This window comes from Miniopterus natalensis, chromosome 14, assembly GCF_054644295.1.
Source record: "Miniopterus natalensis isolate mMinNat1 chromosome 14, mMinNat1.hap1, whole genome shotgun sequence".
NCBI classification, from domain to species: domain Eukaryota; kingdom Metazoa; phylum Chordata; class Mammalia; order Chiroptera; family Miniopteridae; genus Miniopterus; species Miniopterus natalensis.
This window is the reverse complement of record NC_142094.1, coordinates 37,305,114-37,326,490: the sequence shown is the minus strand read 5'-3', so window position 1 is coordinate 37,326,490 and position 21,377 is coordinate 37,305,114. Positions and strand designations below refer to the sequence as shown.

The 21,377-nt window shown below is 41.1% G+C and overlaps 1 protein-coding gene across 4 annotated transcripts in view; it reads left to right on the top strand.

The window, feature by feature from the left end:
* Positions 1 to 21,377, top strand: part of CPEB3 (cytoplasmic polyadenylation element binding protein 3) — a 127,402-nt gene that overhangs the window by 99,584 nt on the left and 6,441 nt on the right. For 3 of the 4 annotated variants that reach the window (XM_087824444.1, XM_087824447.1, XM_087824446.1), the window contains one exon: positions 8,454 to 8,635. In XM_087824444.1, the coding sequence (XP_087680570.1) occupies positions 8,454 to 8,635 (182 nt within the window). Of the gene's footprint in view, positions 1 to 8,453; positions 8,644 to 10,270; positions 10,371 to 21,377 lie in introns of all 4 variants that reach the window. The other variant, XM_087824445.1, reaches the window with a different exon arrangement.

Genomic DNA, 21,377 nt, shown 5'->3' with positions numbered 1-21,377 from the left:
TCAGTTTCAATCTAGTCCTAAATGATAAACTTCAGGCCGATATAAAAATATATGTATTATTGCATTTTGAAGGCTTTGAAAACATTAATTATGACTGTGGAGTGTAATTTTGTGGTATTTCAAAGAATCAAATATCTTTGGGTCTTACTTTCATTTTAATGGAAAATTATGCCAAAAGAATGAAAGCAAAGTAGCAGAGGCCCGCTCCCCCCCCCCCCCCCCAACCCCTTCCATGATCTGCTGTTGGAGAATCAAGTCCAGGAAGAACCAGCTCCAGCATGAGCAGCATTATTACATGTGGGTAAATGCAGCTCTTTGTTTCTAAGCTGCTTGTGCTTTAAAAAAAGAAATGTAGGTGGCGGCATTGTGGAATATTCTTAACTTTTTCTAACTAGTGTTATATTTAGGAGTGGAGTAGGAGAAAAATCCCCTTTGCTGTCTTTTAACAACATATATATTTTGCAAAAATGGACATTCATTGCTAGTATTCCAGCTATCCTTTTTAAAAAATATATGTTTTTATTGATTTTGGAGAGAGGAAGGGAGATAGAGATAGAAACATCGATTAGCTGCCTCCTACACTACCCCTACTGGGGATCGAGCCCTCAACCCAGGCATGTGCCCTGACCGGGAATTGAACCGATGTTTCGATGACCTCTTGGTTCATGGGTCGATGCCCAACCACTGAACCACCCCGGCCAGGCTCTAGCTATTCTTTTTTTGCAACTAACTGCAAACACAAATTAGTATTAATATTCTAGCCCCTCTCCTTTTTTCCTAGATAGGAATCTGAAGGAAAAAAAGATTCTGAAAGAAAAAGCCCCACAGTTATAAAAAGAATAGAACTGGCTTTAGCCTATTATGTCTATTTTTAAGTAACTGACACAATAATTTATAAACTAAATTTCCTTTTTTATTATTTACCCTTTATTCTTCCTGTTTTAATGATTTTAAAGGATAGATAAGGGCCTCTATATTATTTTCCCTTTATAAATCCTATGAAGATCCATTTTCCACACTTTTCTAAGATCACATTGACACCACAGGGCAGGAGACCCAAGGTGCTAAATTATATTCTTTCTTTAACACTCTGTGTCTACAAGATGCTGCAAGTTCTAGAATTAGACAAGGGTTATATTTAGTTTTCTCATCTGAAATGGGATTTTGTGTTCCCTACCTAGATGGTATATACCCTTTATAAGTCTCTTGGTGTGTTTTTTTCTTATTCTTTTATATCTTTATTGATTTCAGAGAGAGGAAGGGAGAGGGAGAGAGAGAGACAGAAACATCAATGATGAGAGAGTCATTGATCTAGCCCCCAACCCGGGCATGTGCCCTGACCGGGAATCGAACCCTGATCGCCTGGATCCTAGGTCGACGCTCAACCACTGAGCCACGCCCGGCTGGGCATCTTGGTGTGTTTTTTTTAAGCTAAGCTAAAATTTTTGTTTTAAAGTTTTGTTTTTGCAGTTATGTGGTTAGCAACCCACAATCACTTTGTCCGATGGACACATTCCTCCACACCAACACTTCCCATAACTGTAGCTGGTTTCTAGATGGCTAAATAAGCTATCTTAGCATCTTAGAATTTGACTGTCTATTTAAGACTTCCCGATTGGATGCCATGTAATCCATACGAAAAGAGTTAACATCCGTAGCTTTTATCCATGTGCAGAGAATTGGGCTTCTTTGAAGACACTGAGCTTTGTGGGCTGGTGTGTGCCTTGGAATAGAAGGCTATTTTTAAAGGAATTCATTTTGACTTCGCTAGACCATCTTAAACTGAATACAGTGCAACTCACTTGATCAATAACATTTATTGAGCATCCACTGTGTGACTGGCACTGAGCAAGTGCAGGTCATGCCAAATTGAATGAACATCTCACTGTCACATTCAACAGGTTGTCATCTACAGAGTCACAGATTTCAGAACAGAGGAAAGCAAGAAATGCATTAATAGAATGCTGACTCAATTAACTGGATGCTAGACTGTACTTTTTAACATAATGTTTCTCAAACTTGGTTTTTAAATACTTCAGGCCATTTTTTATTATTTCCAGAGGGCATTGTGGTTATGGAATTTTGAAGAGTGTTAAAACTGTTTCAGGCACTATATGCAGGGTGATCTTGGACCAGAAATGGGTGACAGTACTCAACAGGTGGAATTCTAAGTGTCCAAATTGATTTTCGCCTTCTTCTGGGCCAAAAGTGGTCCATTAACATGGAATAGTGACTAAAATGTTACCACTCAAGAATTATTCCTTTGGATCTTGTGAGGCTATTTATCTTTGATATTTCCCCTTTTAAGACAAGACCATTATTATTAATGTTATTATAAATATAGTCCTTACCCCACCAAACGGAAATACACAAACACTTCTAAAGAAACAAGGCAACCTGTTTTAAGCAGTATTAGGTTGCTCCTTCTGGTCCTTTGACAAGCCTTCCTTTTTAAAATTCAGGTTGGGGGAGAAAAAAAAAGTTACAGACCTAGATATATTAACCTGAAAATGAGAAAATATCAATGGAAAAATCTAGATGGGTTTCCCAAAGCTAGATTGCCTGATTGTTGGTTTTTTTAGGCCAAATGATACACATCCCTACTGTCTTCTCTCCCTCCCTTCCATCACTTCCATCAGTCACAGTGGCAAGCCAAGGACAGCTTGCCTGAAGTCTCCTGGTGTTTCTCAGGTCCTGTTCTTTGCTCCCCACCTCTTCTCACCCCCATGCTAGGAAAGGCTATAGGTAGACTCACCATGCCACCATGTGGCTGAAATTTACATTATCCTTCAGACAGCCAGTACAGGGAAAGGGGTAGGTAGTCTGTCTGGTTCTCCACCTGGAAGTACAACAGTGTGTCTCCAGTCTTCATCCCAGTAACGTAAGCAACGTGTCTTCCTGAATCTCACTCGGTACAGAAATAGCCCTGTTGCATATCCCTATGGCATTAGGACCTCTCCAGAACATGTCTCCTTGCTCTCAGAGGAAATGAGTGCTAGGCTTGGGGATGGTGAGGCCACCAGGAAAAAGTAGAGAATGAAGCATCTGGTCTCTGTACTCTCCCCCCGTTTATAAACACGAATATTCTGACTCCAGCTTCTTGGCTCAGGCATCTAATTTGAGTACTGCCTTGGTGATCAAGCTTTGGGACCCAACCACTTCCATCTTTGATTAGGCTTGAAAAACCCTCCACCGTCCTCTCCAATTAGGGACTTGTGAGCTGTTCTTCCACTTCATGACTTCCTTCTGACAGTTCATCAGCCCAGGTCCCGCTGACAGATCAGTCTTGAGAGACTGCTCATCTGAGTCCCTAGAGCCTCCCTGCCATTTGCTTGTCACCCTTGGGTCTTTCCTAACTATGGCTTTGATAATTCTTTCCTGTCTTTTTCTCCCCTGCTAATATTCTGTGATGAATCCTGAAATTTCCTTCTCTGCCTGCCCCCCCCCCCCCCCCACTGTTGTTAGGATGGCTTTTCTGTAGAGGAAAAAACAACTTTGAGGTAAATATTCAGTGATGTGTGGGATATGTCTAGAGAACATGCATCCTGAATTTTTCTAGGTGCACTTATTTCAGACATTCTGTACAGGCATTCTGGCAGTTCACATGTATTAGGAATCACATTCTGATTTGTGACTCAGGAATTAGGACTCTTGTAACCGTAGCTTTTTTTTGTTGCTGTTATTCTACAAAGTGGTAGCAGGCAGAAATCATCTTATATCAAGTTTCTCAGTAGTAGAAGCTTTTTCTTTTACCAAGTCCCAAGTTCAGTACGTGTTGTCCCAGATAAGCTCCAGGTTTAGCATACTGACTTGATTAAGTACATTGCCCTTAGGGTTAAGGATTTTCTAATGTTAATATGTGTTTGTGTTCTCTCTCCCCCATAGCTGATGTCAAACTTTGCCACATCAGGAGCAGGTTGAGTAACTTGAGCATAAAGTTAAAGTAAGACTGGGGTGAATTGGTGCTTATGGAGCCGAAACCAAGCCAAGTTAACATTAAGCAAAGATTTATGAGTAGAGGCAAAAACCACCCCTGGACAGAGCTAAACATTTGAGCACTAGTCTGTGCTCAGCAGTGTGTTCAGAGTTCTCATGTATGTTTAATCCTCATGATAACCCTGTGAAGTGGAAGGGGTAGAATTCATTGTAGAGATAAGGAAGCAGGGTTCAAAGGGGGTGATCGGCCAAGGCCACAATAAGTTGAAAAGCCAAGACTCAAGCTCAGATCTCCAGACATCAAGTTTGGGGCTCTTTGCACAGAAGGGAGCTTCTTTCTCCAGCTGAGAGCTGAGGTGTTGTCTCTGTAACAGTAATAACGGTTAACTTGGTACCAGTCCGATTTAATCAAGTTAATCACTCTCTCTCTGACTTGGTTGGTGGTTCATACCATTTATTTGAAACTATTCTTAACTTCCCAACATCTGATGCAGAGTGGAAGCTTGTGATCACCTTCCTGAGGTGCCTTCTGCCTCTTTCCTGTCTGCTTTGTTCTTGTTTCCTAAGGGAAGAAACGTGTCTTCTAGATTCACAATTTAGAATCTGGAAAGATGAATGTGTTGATACTTCCTTTGGGAATCCTTATTCCTGCTCTACCCTGTTTGGTTCCCATCGTGTCTCATACTTAAACATTGCTTGATGGCTGGCTTTGATATCTAACTAAGAACAGGACCCTGGGGTGGGGCAGGATGAGGGAGTCATCATGATTTCCGCTCTGGTGAACTAAAGCCCCTTTCAGATCTCTGTGAAGAATCAGGACTTCAGAGGCATAGTCGCCACAACCAGGAGGAATTCGTGGGAATGCTACATGCTACATACTCTGCAGTATTCTTGCTTCCCTCTCCGGTGGTGGCACAGTAAAGCTCATCACAAGAGCCAGTGTGTGAGTTAGACTCTTAGTGTTGCTTGTTATCATGGAACAGATGTCTTTGACATGACTTGAGTTGTCTTAGGAGCACAGAGCTTATCCAAAGTGCAGAATGCCCTTGGATAGAGCTACCAGACCTGCTAATTCCCCACCCCTGTGGTGACCAGACAGACCATGTGAACACTGTCTGGATAGGAAGGAAAAAATAAAACGTGGTTTGGAGACTCCTGACTTTTTCATGGACTCTCTCCGTGCCTGCTGTTACCTCCATCTGTCTCAATTCCAGCCTTCGCCTGTATGCCTTGCTCTAGTAGCCTCACCTTCCTCAGGTTAAGTGTTAGGAATGTGATTCTGGGAGCTACACTGTCCTTGCCCTCTACAGAGGATGATTTAGAATGAGGAGTCACTGTCATAGCCTTAGTAGGTGGTTTGACCACATTTTCCAGATAAAATACATCTTTGATCAAGTGCTCACCTTTCATGAGCAGGGTTGAGATCACAAGATACAGATAAACCCATGAAGGTTTTAGTTCATTTCTGCTACATCCTTACTGCCTTCTACTTTTCTCCCCTCCCAAGTAGTCAAAATGGTAGCCCTCTTCTTGGCTCAGCTTGCCCCCATCAGAGGAAGGGAATTTATATGGGATTTTCTTATGTTAACTGATGATGCTCACTATAAGGAAGCCTTTAAAACCTAGTCTCTAAAAATAGTTGTACATTCTGACATCTGTAGGTGAATTTGTATCTTTATAAAAAATATTGTTTCAGGTTGAAAATTTATAGGACTTGAGGAAGACTTGCTCTGTTGTTTGTTAGTCGTCTACCTAGTGGTGAATTCAATTACATTTTCTTCCCTAAAGCTGTATTTACCAAGTGGTTACTTTTCTCAATAATGTCATTTAAGTACTAAGCAGAGTTACTTAAATGACATCCCCCTGGTGTTTGAGTTTAGCCTGCAGGAAGTGTGCTTTTGATGAAGACTTGCTGATTGAAAGGACCAGTCCAAACAACAGTTCTCTGACCATCATTTACCTTTCTTCAGGGGTGATCATGGTATTAGACCTTTTGTAATTAAAATAGAGGTTAGGGTAGAAAGAAAGATGGGAAATTTTCATACTCTTCACCCCAAAAGCTCTCTCTTTAGTTACCTTGGTTGTTTCTAGCTTGTCAGCAAATTGCCCTTCACTTAAGTGAGACTTCATTGATTCAAATGTCTGCAGACTTTTTGGTGGCCAAGAAAATGACTGTGTATAATAAGCTTATAAGTGGAAATGATTTATTTATAAGTATTTTTCATAAAAGCATAGTGAGTGAGGGTTTCTGCTTCCTATCAAAAGTATTTAACTGCCAGCAACAGAAGTCATGATCTCATCTTTGGCACGTGAAAATGATTTTCCAGCAGCTAGATCTACGAAGCAATGGAAAGTTTGTGCTCATGGAAGGCGCCTTCTCTGGTATCCGGGACCCCCCAAGATTCCTTTGGAGGCCCCTATGCTATAGAAGAACCTGTGGTTACAGTAACTCTCCTTGCCAGCTAGAGCTGCAGGCTTACAGCCAGTGTACCTTCTTTCTAAATCAAACACTTTCTTGAGTGCTTCCAAAGGGTGGAAGACAAGTGCCATTTGGTCCCTTGCCAGCATTCTTCTCCTGCCATTCACCAGGCTGAAGGAGTGTTTACTGTCCTATTCCATTCCAGAGGAAGCCAGGTCTTTGGGAAATTAGTGTTTAATTTCTAGGCCCTGAGGTTACTTAAATTACTAAGCCCATTTAACCAATAAGGGAAATTCATTAATGACTATAATTAACTAATTCTCTCTTCAGTTTCTTGGTGTCTGTAACTGGAATAACATTAGCCAGGTGAAGAGGTCCTCAAGCCATCAGAGGTTGTTGGGATGGAGTATAAGGACCCACTGAACTCAGACATTCAGGGTGTGTGTACCATTATTTTTGCATTGTTTGAATGAGTGTGATTCCTGGATCCTGCTCCAAGACTGCAGTCAGGGTCTGCTTGAGCGCTAATCAGCAGTGTTCCCTTGGCTGGTATGAGTCAGTAATTCTGATCATAATGGGATAATTGAGATGGCTTTCTGCTCTTCTGTCTTGAATAGCACATATTCTTGGCCGATTGCTAGCTTCTTTCCTCACCTTCTGGAAATACCTGTTGATTGCAGGTCATTCTTCCTATTACAAATAGGCACTTAGAAAAGTCACCAATATTAGGGACTCTGGTGTGGGGTGCCTACAAAATTTCCCCAGGGAGAAATTTTGAAGTTAAGTAAAAAGACAGCCTTTTTGTCTTGGCAACATAGCATTTCTCACTGCTCAGCAGCTTTGTGTTACAGGAAGCCAGTAGTACTTGGCCTGCCTTCTGCTTGTAAAATTTTGGTGGGGCTCTTATACCATCCAGCCCTTACATCTGCTGCAGATTTCTTCCTCTACCCCACCAGGTTGTGCTGCTTTTCCTCTCCCCACATCCTGATTCCTGTGGATCTCTACTCCATAATGGTCTTTGCCCACGGGCTGTGGCCCAGGTCATCATCTATCCTCACTGTCTTCTCCTTTCCAAATACCATATGTAGGTATTTGAGGGAAGTAGGTCCTTGGGTCATTCCCCACGGTTAGGGTAAGTCTTTTGGACTTAAACCATGTTTAATGGCCTGAAAGGACTGGTCATACCTGGAGGAGGTGCCATCCAGTATCAAGTAAATAATTACCTTCAGGCAATTTGGATCCAGGTAAGTCACTGCTTCATTTCTCTCCATGGTACCTTTATGGTGAGGATAATTTTAGAATATCAGACCTTTGGAATGGACCAATTTCCAAATGTTTTCTGTACAAAAGATATTTTGTAAATATACCAATATAAAGATATATTAGGGGAAATGTGACAAGGACTGCAGACCAGACCTCTAGATTTATAGCAGGTGCAGGATGGGTATGTTTTCACTGCCTTTGTAGCACCTTAGTGTTTCCTGGCACATTGTAAGTGCTCAATAAATGTTCATTGCTGCTGTTATCATTGCTAATATCACTTAGAGGTTAGTGTGGAGAGTTCTCAGTTGGGATAAAATATACTCTAACAGTCTTCTTTTTCAAGTGTAGAGATTTACTTTAAGGCTGTAAACATATTGCCTCTAGCTAAAATGATGACTTAATTCTTTCTATAGCTTAATCTTAAACATAGCAGTGTAACTTTAGTAACTGCTTTCAGTCTTAGAGGGTTGTTTTTTATAACTTGTTAGGGCACCGTGAAATGCTTTGCCTACACAGGGCCCACTCCAGTGGACTAAGCAGTTAGAAGTTAGAACAAGAGGATTAGTGATAGATCATTCCTTTAACACTGTTGCTGAAGTTCTGATTATGTAAATTTGTGTGTGCGTGTGTAAATTTTATTTCCATTTTATTTTCAAATATCCTATGAGGATCTCCCCCTACTTGAGTTGTAAGACTGATGTGGACACTCTTCATGATATTTCACATGGGTTTTCCTTTTCTTAATTACACCACATGATCCTTACATAGTCCTTCCTTCTCCTGGTCAGGAGCACCTTCTAAACATTTATGCAGGATTGTGTTTATTTTCTTGCAGTTGAACTGGCAATGATCATGGACCGTTTGTATGGTGGTGTCTGCTATGCTGGCATCGATACAGACCCAGAGCTGAAGTACCCCAAAGGTGCTGGCCGCGTGGCGTTCTCCAACCAGCAGAGTTACATCGCAGCCATCAGCGCTCGCTTTGTGCAACTCCAACACAATGACATTGACAAACGGGTAAGCACGTGCTTGGGGTGTCATTGCCACAGGAAAGAAATGAAGCTTGTTCTCTGGGCTCCTGGGAGGAAAAGCACCCTGTGCTCCTAAGCGAGCAGCTCTGCCTTACATGGCATCAGTCCACAAGTCCATCTAGGCTGCCTGAAAGGAGAGCACGCTTGGTGTTTAAGGTGTTAATGAACGCTCTGCCTCGCTCATCCCCAGGGTGATGTCACACTTATGAAAATAACCCTGCAGAAATTAGCATACCAAACCAGTGCTGTGCAAAAGATGACGCCAACAACGCGTTCACAAAGGTTGGGAGCTGGTGACCTATTTGACCCAGGTGGTGCGCTTAAAACAAGCAAACTTGGACTAACATTTAATGTTAACGTGCAGGCGTACACATAAAATTGTGAAGCTCTGGTTTCTCTTAAAATTGCAGGATCACATGTGGTAGCAATCATTGAACCAAATAGCTGCTATCCCCGCCAGTCCCCCCTGCACCTCCCTGTAGTTCTATTGCTCACACCATATATATAGGGTGTCCCCCAAAAATGTATACACACACTGAATAATTATAAAGGCAGTGTCTTTTAAAATATATTTCATTTTCAGAATTGAGCTATCAGCTGTTAAAGTGTGTATACATTTTTGGGGGACACCCTGTACATATGCTTTACCTGCCCTGCTCATTGGCATTACCTGATTGGCCACTAGAGGCATTCAGATTTTCTCCTTCTGATCTGAAGAGGGTCCACGAGGTAGATCTGAGGAGTTGGTATGCTCGGTTGGTTTTGCAGACAGGCATAGGTTTAAATCTCTTAAATCCAAGCTCTGCCACTGTTTGGAAGCTTGGGACAATGGAAGGTAGTAGGTATTAATCTGGGACCTGTGTTATTAGAGTAAAGGAGCAAATAGGAGAATAGCAGCAAGCCTTGAACACGTCCCTTATGCAGTTGTACAGTGGCTATTAATGCTTCCAGCAAAGGGTGTTCTTGGGGGATACACTGATTGGATAAATAAAGCTCATTCCTAGTTTTATTTTTTTTTTAATTTTTCTCCTAAAGCTTACATTTGAGTTTTGTAGAGAGTTCCCATTGTATACAGGGTGGGGCAAAGATGGGTTTACAGTTGTAATGCAAATAAGTAATACAATAATTAATAAGTAATAATACAAGAATAAACTCTTTGTTTTGCATACTCACAACTGTAAACCTACTTTGCTCACCGTGTTTAAGCACATCAGTGTTTCCTTAGGTGATGGCCTTTTCCTTTCTCAGGGGCTCTCTTTGTGATTGCAGAGATTCCTTCTTCCCTTAATAACCCTCCAGGTTTTTAGCAGTAGTCTCATAGCTACGGTTTTGAAACTTGCTGTCCTAAAAGGCAGGGACAGATGTTCACCTGTGCCCACAATCCCTTTTCCATGCTATTGCAGATTCCAAGATGCTACAGTCTTTTTTTCCTTCATTCTGATGTTATCCTAGAGTTGCCTTTTAAACCAAGACTGTGGCTGTTTTAAATAGCATCAACTTCTATTACCTCTCTAGTCAGAAGAGCCTCCTTTGCTGTCTGCATCATTATAAGCGCAAATTCAGTGAATATTTTTCTAAACTGCAGGTGGAATTTTAAGGGCCACTTGCTTCCTGTTTGCAGCCCTTACCCCTTTTCACATTTCCCCCCATATGGGAATTTGAAGAGGGCAACCTGCAGAGCAGCAGCACCTGGAGCCATGAAAGTTCTGGGACTGTTTGAGGTGTGTGCTCTCAGGTTGCACCTTCCTTGGTGAACTGTGGGAAGTACCTGAAGAAGAATTGGACTGGCATGTTCCCTTTACCTCTTTTATATCAACCCAGTTTTTTTCAAAAAGACAACTCTTTAGAGAGTTTATATGTTTATGTATTTATTGTTATTACTATAATTGCTGCTCTTTGACTAAGCTTTTAGATGGAGTGGTTTATGGGGAAAATACAGTCTTTATAGATTTGATTTCTTTTCACCATCTTAGAGACTTTTGGGCTTGCCTGGGAGTAGAAAATATGTCCATGTACAATACTGATAGGGACTGTCGACCCTGAAGCTGTCATTTCTCTCATCCAGTGTGTCATCACCTTTAAGGAAGAGGTGTTTTTTTCTTTTTATATTTTGTTTTGGTAACAGCTTTATTGAGGTATATAATTCACATGCCATACAAATCACCAATTTAAAGAGTATGATTTAATAGTTTTTAGTATATTTACATAGTTGCACAACTATCCCCACAGTCAGTTTTAGGACCTAGGAAGAGGTATTTTAAAGTACAGCCTTCAAGTAAGAGGATCAATTAAACAATAACCCCAGTGGGGGTGGGGGAGACACAGCATTTATCCTGTATAATTTTACTCAGCTCTTTATAGGGAGGGGATCTTACTTATTTAACCTGTGCTCTTCAAAGTTATGGGAACAAGATTGTCCAGGCTATTGGGGCAAACTTCTGACTCCTGCTATAGCTGTAATTAGGGTCCCTCAAGAATATGTGACTTGTTAGAGTGGGCTAATAAATGTACACATCAGCAGACTTTTTGCCATGGTGTGTCTAGCAATGGAAGCACTAACAGGTGGGGGGGCTTCTCATGGTTCCTCACAGAGCTGCCATGTCCTTGACTCTGCCACCTGTGCGCAGAGGCCTGAATGGGGGTGCTTGGGACATGAGTGGTACTCAGTAAATGTACAGAATAAATTAAGATGATAAATGGGAGGACAAGGACTGGAAGCAGCCATGGAAGTTTATCAAGGATTCTGGAGGGAGTCACTCTCGTCTCTCCCCTGAACATCAAGAATAGCTTTCTCATGTCTCCCCACTACATCTTTAGCCCATCCCAGTTCATCCTGTACATAAAAATCAGTGTGATCTTGTAAAATCATATGTGAATCATGTCTTCCCTCCTTTAAACCTTTTGATTATGTTCTACTGTCCTTGGAATAAAGGTCAGATTTCTCACCATTGCCTGCATGACGCACCATGCACTACATACCTCTTCGGCCTTAGCTCTCCCTTCCTCATCTTGAGCCAGTCACAAATAGCCTTTTTCTCTGTTTTTCAGGGTTATCATATATACTTTTTCCTCTGCCTGCCTAATACCCACTTTTCTTTAAAGTCTCAGCTTAATTGTGATATTTTTAGAAATCCTTTCTTCAGTGGAGCTCATATCGCCACTGTAGATCATTGTCATAATACCACCTACCATTGCTTCGTGGCATTAAAGCACATCTATAATTAAGTAATGCTCCAGTGTCCTGTTAGACCATACAATCCCTAAGGCCAATGACTGTGTCTTTCATGTTGGCTACTGATACTTAATACTTGATACAGAGTGGACACACACTATTACTTGTTTTTGGATGAATAATGAGTGAGTCTTGAATGAATGCTGACTGAGAGGCAGCTCATGAAAAGCCCTTATGTACCAACCTTTGGTATGTTCCACTGTCCACCAGAGGGCACTTTGCACAGCATTCCTTCCCTACTTAGTTATGAACACTCACTTGAGTAATAAAGAAACCTAGGTTTTACTGTTTAAACTACCAGAAAGTATTCTTTGACACTTATAGTACATTAAAGCCAGACTTAACCTTAGGCATGACCTGATTCAACTTTGTTTATTTTACAACAGAGGAAAGTTTAGGAGAGATTTGGAGACTCTCAAGATGCCTGTCCATTGAGGGCAGGGCGGCCTCTGCTCTTGGGACTCCCTTCCTGGATTTTCCTGCTTATCCAGGGTCTAATGTTTATTCAGACCAACTTATTCCATTAAGTCCTTTCCCCCCAGACTTAGGTTAGGAACCTCGAGTTAGATTACAGGCCCCTTAGTGATTTTATATATGTTTCAGTATTTCACATACCTTTTAGGTGAACATATTCTGCACAGAACTGAGCACAGCTGGAGTTTGTTACCAGGATTTTCTAGTACGTCTGTAGGTCATTTTGAACATTAACAAAATGAGTTTGAAATTTTCCTGTGCTTATTTTTACAGTTGTTTTGCTTTTGATTTTTACTTTTGTGCTGCCTTCATGTAAAACCTTTTTTCAAGTCAATATGAGCCAATGCAACTCCACTGGATTTATATATATATATATGTATGCATGCATGTGTGTGCATATATATATATATATATATATCCTATAGTTAACCTTTACATATATATAAACATATATATAAACATATAATGTTCTAACATATAACATTAGTGAAAATGTTTGCCATTTTTAATGTCATAATGACCCTTGTTACAGAACATTATAAATGACCCAAGGGGTCAAATAAATAAACAAATAAATGCACAAATGCAATTCATGCCTCAGTTTTTACTTCCAAGGAAAAATTAACATCTTGAAATAAATCCTTTAAGACTTACATTATGCATATCTTATGGCTAGTATTCACCAGTTATTGGCCAGTTGGTGATAGTCCCTGTGTTGACAGTGTCAAGATTCTATAATACCCAGTACAGTGGTTCTCAGTGTTTCTTCTGCCTTGGCATACATGAGGCATGTGATGCACTCTCATGGGTAAGAGAGGCTCCCTAGACACTGTTAGAGTGGGGCGTCTATGGTTGATGCCCATAAGTACCTAGGGGGACGTTATACTCCACACCCACTCCTATCCTCACCGTCCAGAAAACTATGGCTCTAGTGAAAAACTGTCCCAGCTTGAGACTTGGGAGATGTGAGCCACACTCCTAGCTCTTCTCCCAGGCATGGTATTACCTTGGGCAAGTTTCCTAACCTCTTAGAGGCTTGATTTTATTGTCTTGTAGTAGTAAGAAATCAGCCTTATGGTTTATTGCACAGATAAGCAATGATTGATGAGCCAGTGCTTTGGAAAGCTGTTCAGGTGTTGATTTGTATTATTGTAGAGCCTGGCCTATTTAAATTGTGCCATTGCCCAACCATACGACCAAAGCTAATTGTTGACTCTTTTTTTTCCCATGTGAAAGTGCCTACTCAGTTCCACTGAGAATCATTAATATAAGGGTAAAGACACACTTATAGAGACTCTTAAGTTCCTTTTGTAGATGTGAACACCTGGGTGCATTTTCCATTTAAAGAATTTAAGGTGGTTTTTTTCCCTTTAGTCTAGAAAGAGGTGTTTTTACCAGTATCTTTTTGCTGATAATGAAAAGATTTTGAACTTGATATTCAGTAGAAGGTTAGGATTAAATTTTGCTTATATTCCTTTGAACAGTTTTTCTGTGAAAAACTGGAACAGTTTAAAGTATTTAAGCGCAATGAGGGCAAAAGAGGGCCCCTGTACTCATTCTATTTTCATGGTATTTTTAGAAGTGGTGCCAAATGAACACCTAAGATGTGAAAGCTCTGCTAAATCCAGTTTTCTTTATAACTCATGTCTGGTCACTTACATATGAAAGATTTTTGCAGTGTGAAAAATGAAACCCTCTGAAAATGGGTAACCTTTCTACATGCTCACTTTCCTACCCCTTTGTCTACTCTGCACGGCTCTGAGAAAATTTGTAAGGGTAGAATCAGTTGAATCTCCCTTAGTCTAACAAAAGCATATGATTTGACTGATATGAACAATTTATTTATAAAAATCTGAGAGGTTTCCCCCCATACACAACTGTTGTTTAGTACAACTCGGTCATGTTGTCTCCTAGAAATTTATAAGCCAAATGTTTCAAACTTGACATGCATCCTGCAGTAGACATTGGTTGGAGCCTGCCAACTCAGCCCATAGAGACTGTTTTACTAGTCGAAAGATACTAGACTAGAATCAGCCAGTCTGGGGTTTAGTCTTGACTATACCACTTATTACATCGTTTGAAGGAAGGATGTGTGTGTATGTGTTAATGACGGTGCTTTTGAAAGCTGTAGAGCACTCCTTCAATATACAGTAGCACTGATAACATATTAATTTACATGAAACCATGAATGGCTAATATTCGAGCTCTTCTGGAAGATGCTTATTAGTCTAATTGAAATTTCACGTGATAAAAGGAATTAAATATTTCAGGCAAGAAAGTGGGTTGATTGTTTGAGTTTTTGAAATAGGAAGAGGAGCTCTGAATAGGCAGGGATCTACCCCTAAAATTAGTGCCCCTAAACCGTTTCCTAAATCGTTCTTCAGAAAGCATGAGTCCCTTGGGATTTTAATATCTATTTTGCAGAAAAGTCTTTTTCCGAGTCAAATGAGTTTGGAAATGCTTCCTTGAAGAAAATTAAATAGGCTGCTTTATTCTAGAACTTGTTAGACTTCTTTATACACTCATCTTCATTGTGAAGACCCAAGGAGGAGACACTGTGCAATTCTTCACAAATTCTTTTGATGGTGAGCTCTCCTAAAATACACCATCTCTTGGAATAATGTTCATGGGAGCCCAGTTGGGGAAATACTGTGTTTTCAGCTTCTTTTCTTTTTTCATGCCCAAATTCAGAAGTTTAATAAGCAGTCGATTTTTCCCCTTCCTCAGTCCCTTTTTACCAAGTATGTCACATCAACATATCTTCCTTCCCCTCCCCTCCCCTCCCCTCCCCTCCCCTCCCCTCCCCTCCCCTCCCCTCCCCTCCCCTCCCCTCCCCTCCCCTCTCCTCCTCTTCTCTTATTGTGGTAAAAAACACTTAAACTCTATCCTCTTAACAAATGTTTAAGTGTACAGCACACTATTATTATTAACTATAAGCACAATATTGTGCGTAAACTATACCCTTTGAACAGCAGTTCCCCACTTCCCCTGCCCCCAAACTCTGGCAATGGCCAGTCTACTTTCTGCTTTCTATGGGTTTGACTGGTTTAGATGCTTCATAAAAATAGAGTCATGCAGTTGTCCTGCTGTGACTGGCTTATTTCATTTAGCATAGCGCCCTTAAGGTTGATAATCTATGTGGTCACATGTGACAGATTTTCCTTTTTTAAGGCTGAATAATATTCCACTGTATGTATAGACCACATTTTGTTTATCCATCCATCGGTGGACATTTAGGTTGCTTCCATGCCTTGGCTGTTGTGAATAGTGCTGCATTGAACACGGTAGTGCAGGCACCACTACGAGATCCTGATTTCAGTTCTTTTGTATAAATACCCAGAACTGGGAGTGCTGGGCATATGTTTTCTATCTATGAGAGTTGGGGTGGGGTAGGAAAACAGCAGCTGTGTATTCGTGGTTGTCGTGGGGCATTGAAGGTGTGACTGGTAGTCCCTGTAGTATTTATAGTTTTTTGTATTTTGATTATTTGAGATTATCTACATTATCTATTGTATCTTTCTAACATATCAGTCTCTATATAAAAAGGGAAAATAGTTTTGAAACCAACATACTATTGACAAATAATGTTTCCTTGCGTCTGTTTTAGCTTAATGCAGAGGACCAGAGAGACTGTCAGCTAATTTGGGGCTTCCTAATACATCGTGACAGCTGAGCCATAGCACATAATATTTGCTTCGAGTAGCATACATTTTTATTTAATGAGATGTTATTCATTGCACCTTTCTTTGCAAGCACTTCAAGTATTTCACATATTTAATCTTTTTTTCCTCTTCACTAAAAACATATTAGACTTGAATTTTAGCTAAAAACTATCAAAGGCTTTGTATTTTTAGCCTGCATGAAGATTAATATGACCCAGTAACCATACTGACAGAAGTGCAGATAGTGCCACACTTTGTCCTTGGTCACAGCTGGAATACATGAGATGACTGGAATACATGAGCAAAAGGAGCGAGGATTCTGAGGACGTCTGTTCCTAGCCTCAGTCTGGGACTCCCGTAGCCCAGCCTTTATTTAGCTGCTGGTACTGGCCCCTGCCTTGATCTGGCTTGAAAGCTTCTCAGCTGTAGCTATGGCTGTGTTTGATTTGACCCTTTGAGAAGCAGCAGCACCCAGAAGTGAGTTCATGTATTGTCAGAACTAATCCTACCTGAGCTTATTTCGAAGCAGTGGGAGTCTCGGAGACTTTGACTGGAAATAGTTTTTTAAATGGAGTTTGGGTCATCTAAAGAAAGCGAGAGAGATGCTCCTCTTCTCTAAATGGCATAGAAACTTTTTGTCCTAGTCTTGACCTCTGATCTCTCCTGTCCTGTTCTCTCTTCTTATGTCTTCTCTCTTGGAAGTGTGATAATTTTTAATATGAAAGCTCGACCATCACCCCAGTAAGTAGTTATCTCAGTAGGACATTCAGGTTCTTTAACCCCAGAAGTCAGGGGCTATCAGTTAGCAATTTCTTGGTGAGTGCTTATTCTTATTTGGAGGAGCTGGTCCAAACCTCTCACGGGGTAGGGGACTCTGAGGCTGCAAGGTTGTGATACAGCCAGTTAAGGGATAGAGTCAGGGCACTCTGCCGTTTTATACCCCAGTGAAGGTAGGGGAGGGGCAGTATGCATTTCAGTTTTTAATGATTTTCTTACCCTTTGTTCTCCACATGATACACTGTTTTGCTAACTAGAGATTGGCTTGGAGCTGATTAACACCTTCACCTCCATCCCCACTCCCAAGTAGCATGGAAGGAAACTGGACTAAGGGTGAATGTATGGACTGTGCAGGATGCTGTCAGCTGGCATGAAAAAGTTATCTTAAGGCCAATAGACACTCACAGGTCTTCTGTTCTCTGTAAGCACATGGCAGCGGTGTCATCACTGGGACACGTAGGCACAAGGGTGATTTTTAAATCCTTCTGCCCCTAGCACCTGAAAACATGAAACACGATAAGATCCATCTTTTGAAAGGTCGAAAGAAAATGAAATCCAAACCATTTTCCTTACGTGTGTTTTAATCCCAGATCGCTTCTAAAATTAATAACCGTGAAGTTGCTAAATCTGGAAGGTTGTGAGTAACTCTGCTGCTGAGGGAAAGCTATTTTCACGTTGCTGCTTTAATTTCCTAGGATCTGTCATCTGCTTTCTAAATAGCAGGATTCCACCTCATAGTCAGTTGAAAAACTAAAAGTCTGTGTTTGAACATCCTTAGTATCGCCTGCAATGGAGGGCCTACGTTAGCTCTAAGGATGCCGTGTTTAGTGGGAATGGTGACAAGGTCTCTGTGGTTTTCAGGCTAGATGTCCTCTGTGACACATGCCATGAAGGTTAGAAGCACATTACACTGAAAAGCTTTGAGCACACCAAATAAAGTTCCGCTCCCGGGAAGCATGTTGCTCTAGGTGATAAGAAAGGCGACCATGACTTCTTGGCCAACCCTCACATCTGTCCCCATTCGATCATACCTCCGCACTTGGCCTCTTTCTCCAGTGGGTCCACTCTTACTCCATTACCTGAAGTCTTTGCTTCTGCTCAGCTTCCAGCCACCTTTAAGCATATCTTCCCTGCCTTGGGATGGCCAGGTATCTGACTGGCTTACTTTGTGTGTGTTTTTCTGTCACCAAAGGGCAGAATGCAGCAGGGACCAGTCTTTAGGTGTCCTTTATGTAACCTTTATCTGAGCCTGACCTTGGTTAATGCCTCCCTTCTGGTTGCTACACCCTTTCAGGCCCAGGAGAGGGAAATCTGGACCTATGCGTAGTTCATGGCCTCTCTAGGCAACCCCTGTCTTCCACCAAGAGCTGGTTAGCCGTTGTTTCATTTACTTCAGGAGACCATGTTGCTGACCAATATCAAAGTGACCACAGAGAGAAATATTTTCTCTAGCTTGTTAGAAACAAAACAATGTCAGCTTGAGGCCAGTTTGTTAAAGTATGGCTTTCTCTTTGTGTTATCCGCCTTCTTATAGCCGGTTATCTCAGGCTCCACCGCAATCCTGACCCTCAGTGGTTGCCAGCTCATCAGTAGGTTACACGTGCTCCTCAGCATCCTCGGGCGTGGTGCTCTCTGCTAGGTATGTGGTATGAATTCATTGTCTCTCTGAGGAAGTTGCACCTCCTGTTCCTGATGATCCCTTTGGTGCAGAGGGTCAGTTTGGTGGTGTGATTGGCTCTGCGTGGGGCTCTGGCGTCTGGACTTAAATGGTGGTGTAGATCAGTAATGTGATGCCAGTAAGTTGGTGTCTTCAAAGTGGCCTAGCTCAGTGATATTGCAGGTGACTTAGGTGGTTAACAGAGAAACCCATTTTTTCCCCTGCTTATAAGTACTTAAAATTAAATTTGTTGGGGTAGCATTTGGTTAATAGGATCACATAGGTTTTAGGTGTGGGTTTCTATGTTACAAAATCTGTATATTGCACTGTGTGCTCACCACTAGTAACAGATCTGTGCATTGGGAAAAGCGGAATCGATCTGGATAGTCAAGTAAAACATCCCATAATAATACAGATGGCATTAGGATATGGCGAAAACGACAAATGGTTTGAGAGTGCCTTTAAGAAACTCTCAGACGGACCGTAATTATTTTAGGGAAGACCTATGTCGTGTTCTCCATTGTAATTCAGTTTTTAATATGGTGGCTTACAAGGAATAGGCACTTCCATAAGTATTAGTCAAATGAGTGAATCCACTTGAGCCAAAATACACACTTCTTTGGCACAGGACCACCTGACTACCATGTCCTCATGCAGCTACTTCTGCTCATTGATTTAAATTGTCAGAGATCCTGCTTGACCATTGCCCTTGGAAAGGCCTCAGTGGCCGACCTGCACATCTGTGTTTGTGGATCACTTTGAGTCATGGTGTATGTCTGATCTTTTGGCCAAGCCTCTGCCCTTTGGATCAGCGCCTCGCATGGAGGTGCTGGAAGTGGCTTTGCAGTAACAATGCCACTCCTGCACCTGGAAGGTAGCCCTCTGCAAGTTGTCAGGAGAGGCCTCCGGGAGCGGAGTAGCAATCCTGAGGCCACATCCTTTACTTTGTGACTTTATTCAGCCTTCTCGACTCCGATGATTGCCATGTAATGTGCAAGTCTCAACCTGATTATCCGGCGTTGCAGTATGATTAAAAATGATAGGAAGCTGCAGATGTATAAAGGATCAGTGAACGGTGTTATTAAAAGTGACAGCAGACAGACTTTGAAAGGGGTGACAGAAAAAGAGAACACTGCTTTGTATTACCTGGCACAACTGTGAAGAGCATGCATAATATCCCTTGCTTAAGAGGGGGCAGAATGAAGACTACATTTTAGGAAGATCTCCATCAAAAAACATCAAAATTCAAGATGGTTTAGCACTGAAAAGGAAAATTGCCTGCGCTCTAGAAAAGTAACTTATGAGAATTTGTTATTTCCTAAGAAAGCTGATTAAATAAGGCATCACTGTGTGCCTGCCTAGAGGAGTCATGATGAAGCTTCATGACATATATGCTGACCAGTTCTCTCAAAACCCTTCAGCGGGTAAAGAACATTGTGGCCAAGCTCAACTGGAAGCCTGAGTTAGACAGAAGATGCAGTTTATTCACATTGCATTTTCAAATATCAGCACGAATGTACTGCTTGACCTTGGTTCAGTGTTTTACAGTTTGCCATACGAGTCTGTATCCATCATTCCACTTGATCTTAACACCCCCTGTTGTGGAATTCCTTTTAAACCAATGGGTGGAGCACACACTCAGTCTTTTTCATGACTGCATGATATTCTGAGGGGGGGTTAGATGTACTGCATTTTATTCAACCATTTCCCTATAGGGGAACATTTACTTCGTTTCTAGTTTTTTGCTGCTTCAGTAAATATAGTTTACATGTGGTAGTTATATTTTCACGCATTGGGATGACAGCATTAACAACCACCAGCAATAGGATTATTGGGTCAAAGAGTATATGTATGTTTAATTTTAATAATTTGCTAGTTTGCTTTTTAAAATTTATTTTAGAGAGAGGAAGGGAGAGAGAGAGACAGAAAGAGAGAGAGAAAGAAACATTGATCTGCTGCCTTCTGCACCTGCCTTGACCCTGGGTCAAACCCACAGTCTGGGTATGTGCCCTGTCGCCTTTCTGTGTACGGGACGACACTCCAACCAACTGAACCACACTGGCCAGGGCGCTAGTTTGCTTTTTAAAAATATTGTAGCAAGTCACATTTCCATCAGCAAATGATAAGTAGGTATCACCTCTTAAATGTTTGCCAGTCTGATGAGAACGACGTGATATTAGTTTTCTTCCTCCTGACTACAACCAGTGTGAACATCTTTTCATGTGGGTTGCCTTTGAATTCTTATATGAATTAGTCTCTACCCATTTTTCCACTGTGGTGTATGTCTTCTTCTTGCCAGTTTTTAAGAGTTCTTTGTATAATATAAATAATTGTATTTTCCCCCCAAATCCATCATTTGTCTATTGACTTTTCTCAAAGTATCTTTTGTCATTTATAAATGTAGCTTACTTTTACATAATTTATTTATTTCCTCCTGAAGCTTCTAGGATTCTAGTCCTCATTTAAAAGGTCTACCTTGCCCTTAATTTATACATATAGACCTAGTTGGGTGTTTTTAAAGATTACTATTATTTTTTTAACATTTAAATATTTCTTCATGTAGGTCCTATGTCTTTATGGCTTGTTTCATTCTGAGTAACTTACAATTTTGTTACAAATGTGAACAGAATATTTTCTTCATTTTTATTCCTAGAATATCATAAAGCTACTAATTTTCTTACAAGTCTTCTTAACAGAGAAATGATATCTTGGTTAGAGAGAGGATTTTTGGATCATGTCTTTTCGTCTCAGCCTAATAGATCGTATTTCTTGGTGTTTCGGCTTCCAGTGCTACAGATAAGAGGTCAGGGTGTTTCTTTCTTTCCTTTATGGGAGGTAGTAACTCGCTCTTTCCACTTGGAAGCATGTAATGTTTTCTCTCTACCTTTAGAGTTTGAGAATTGTAGCTAGCGATTTACCAGGATAT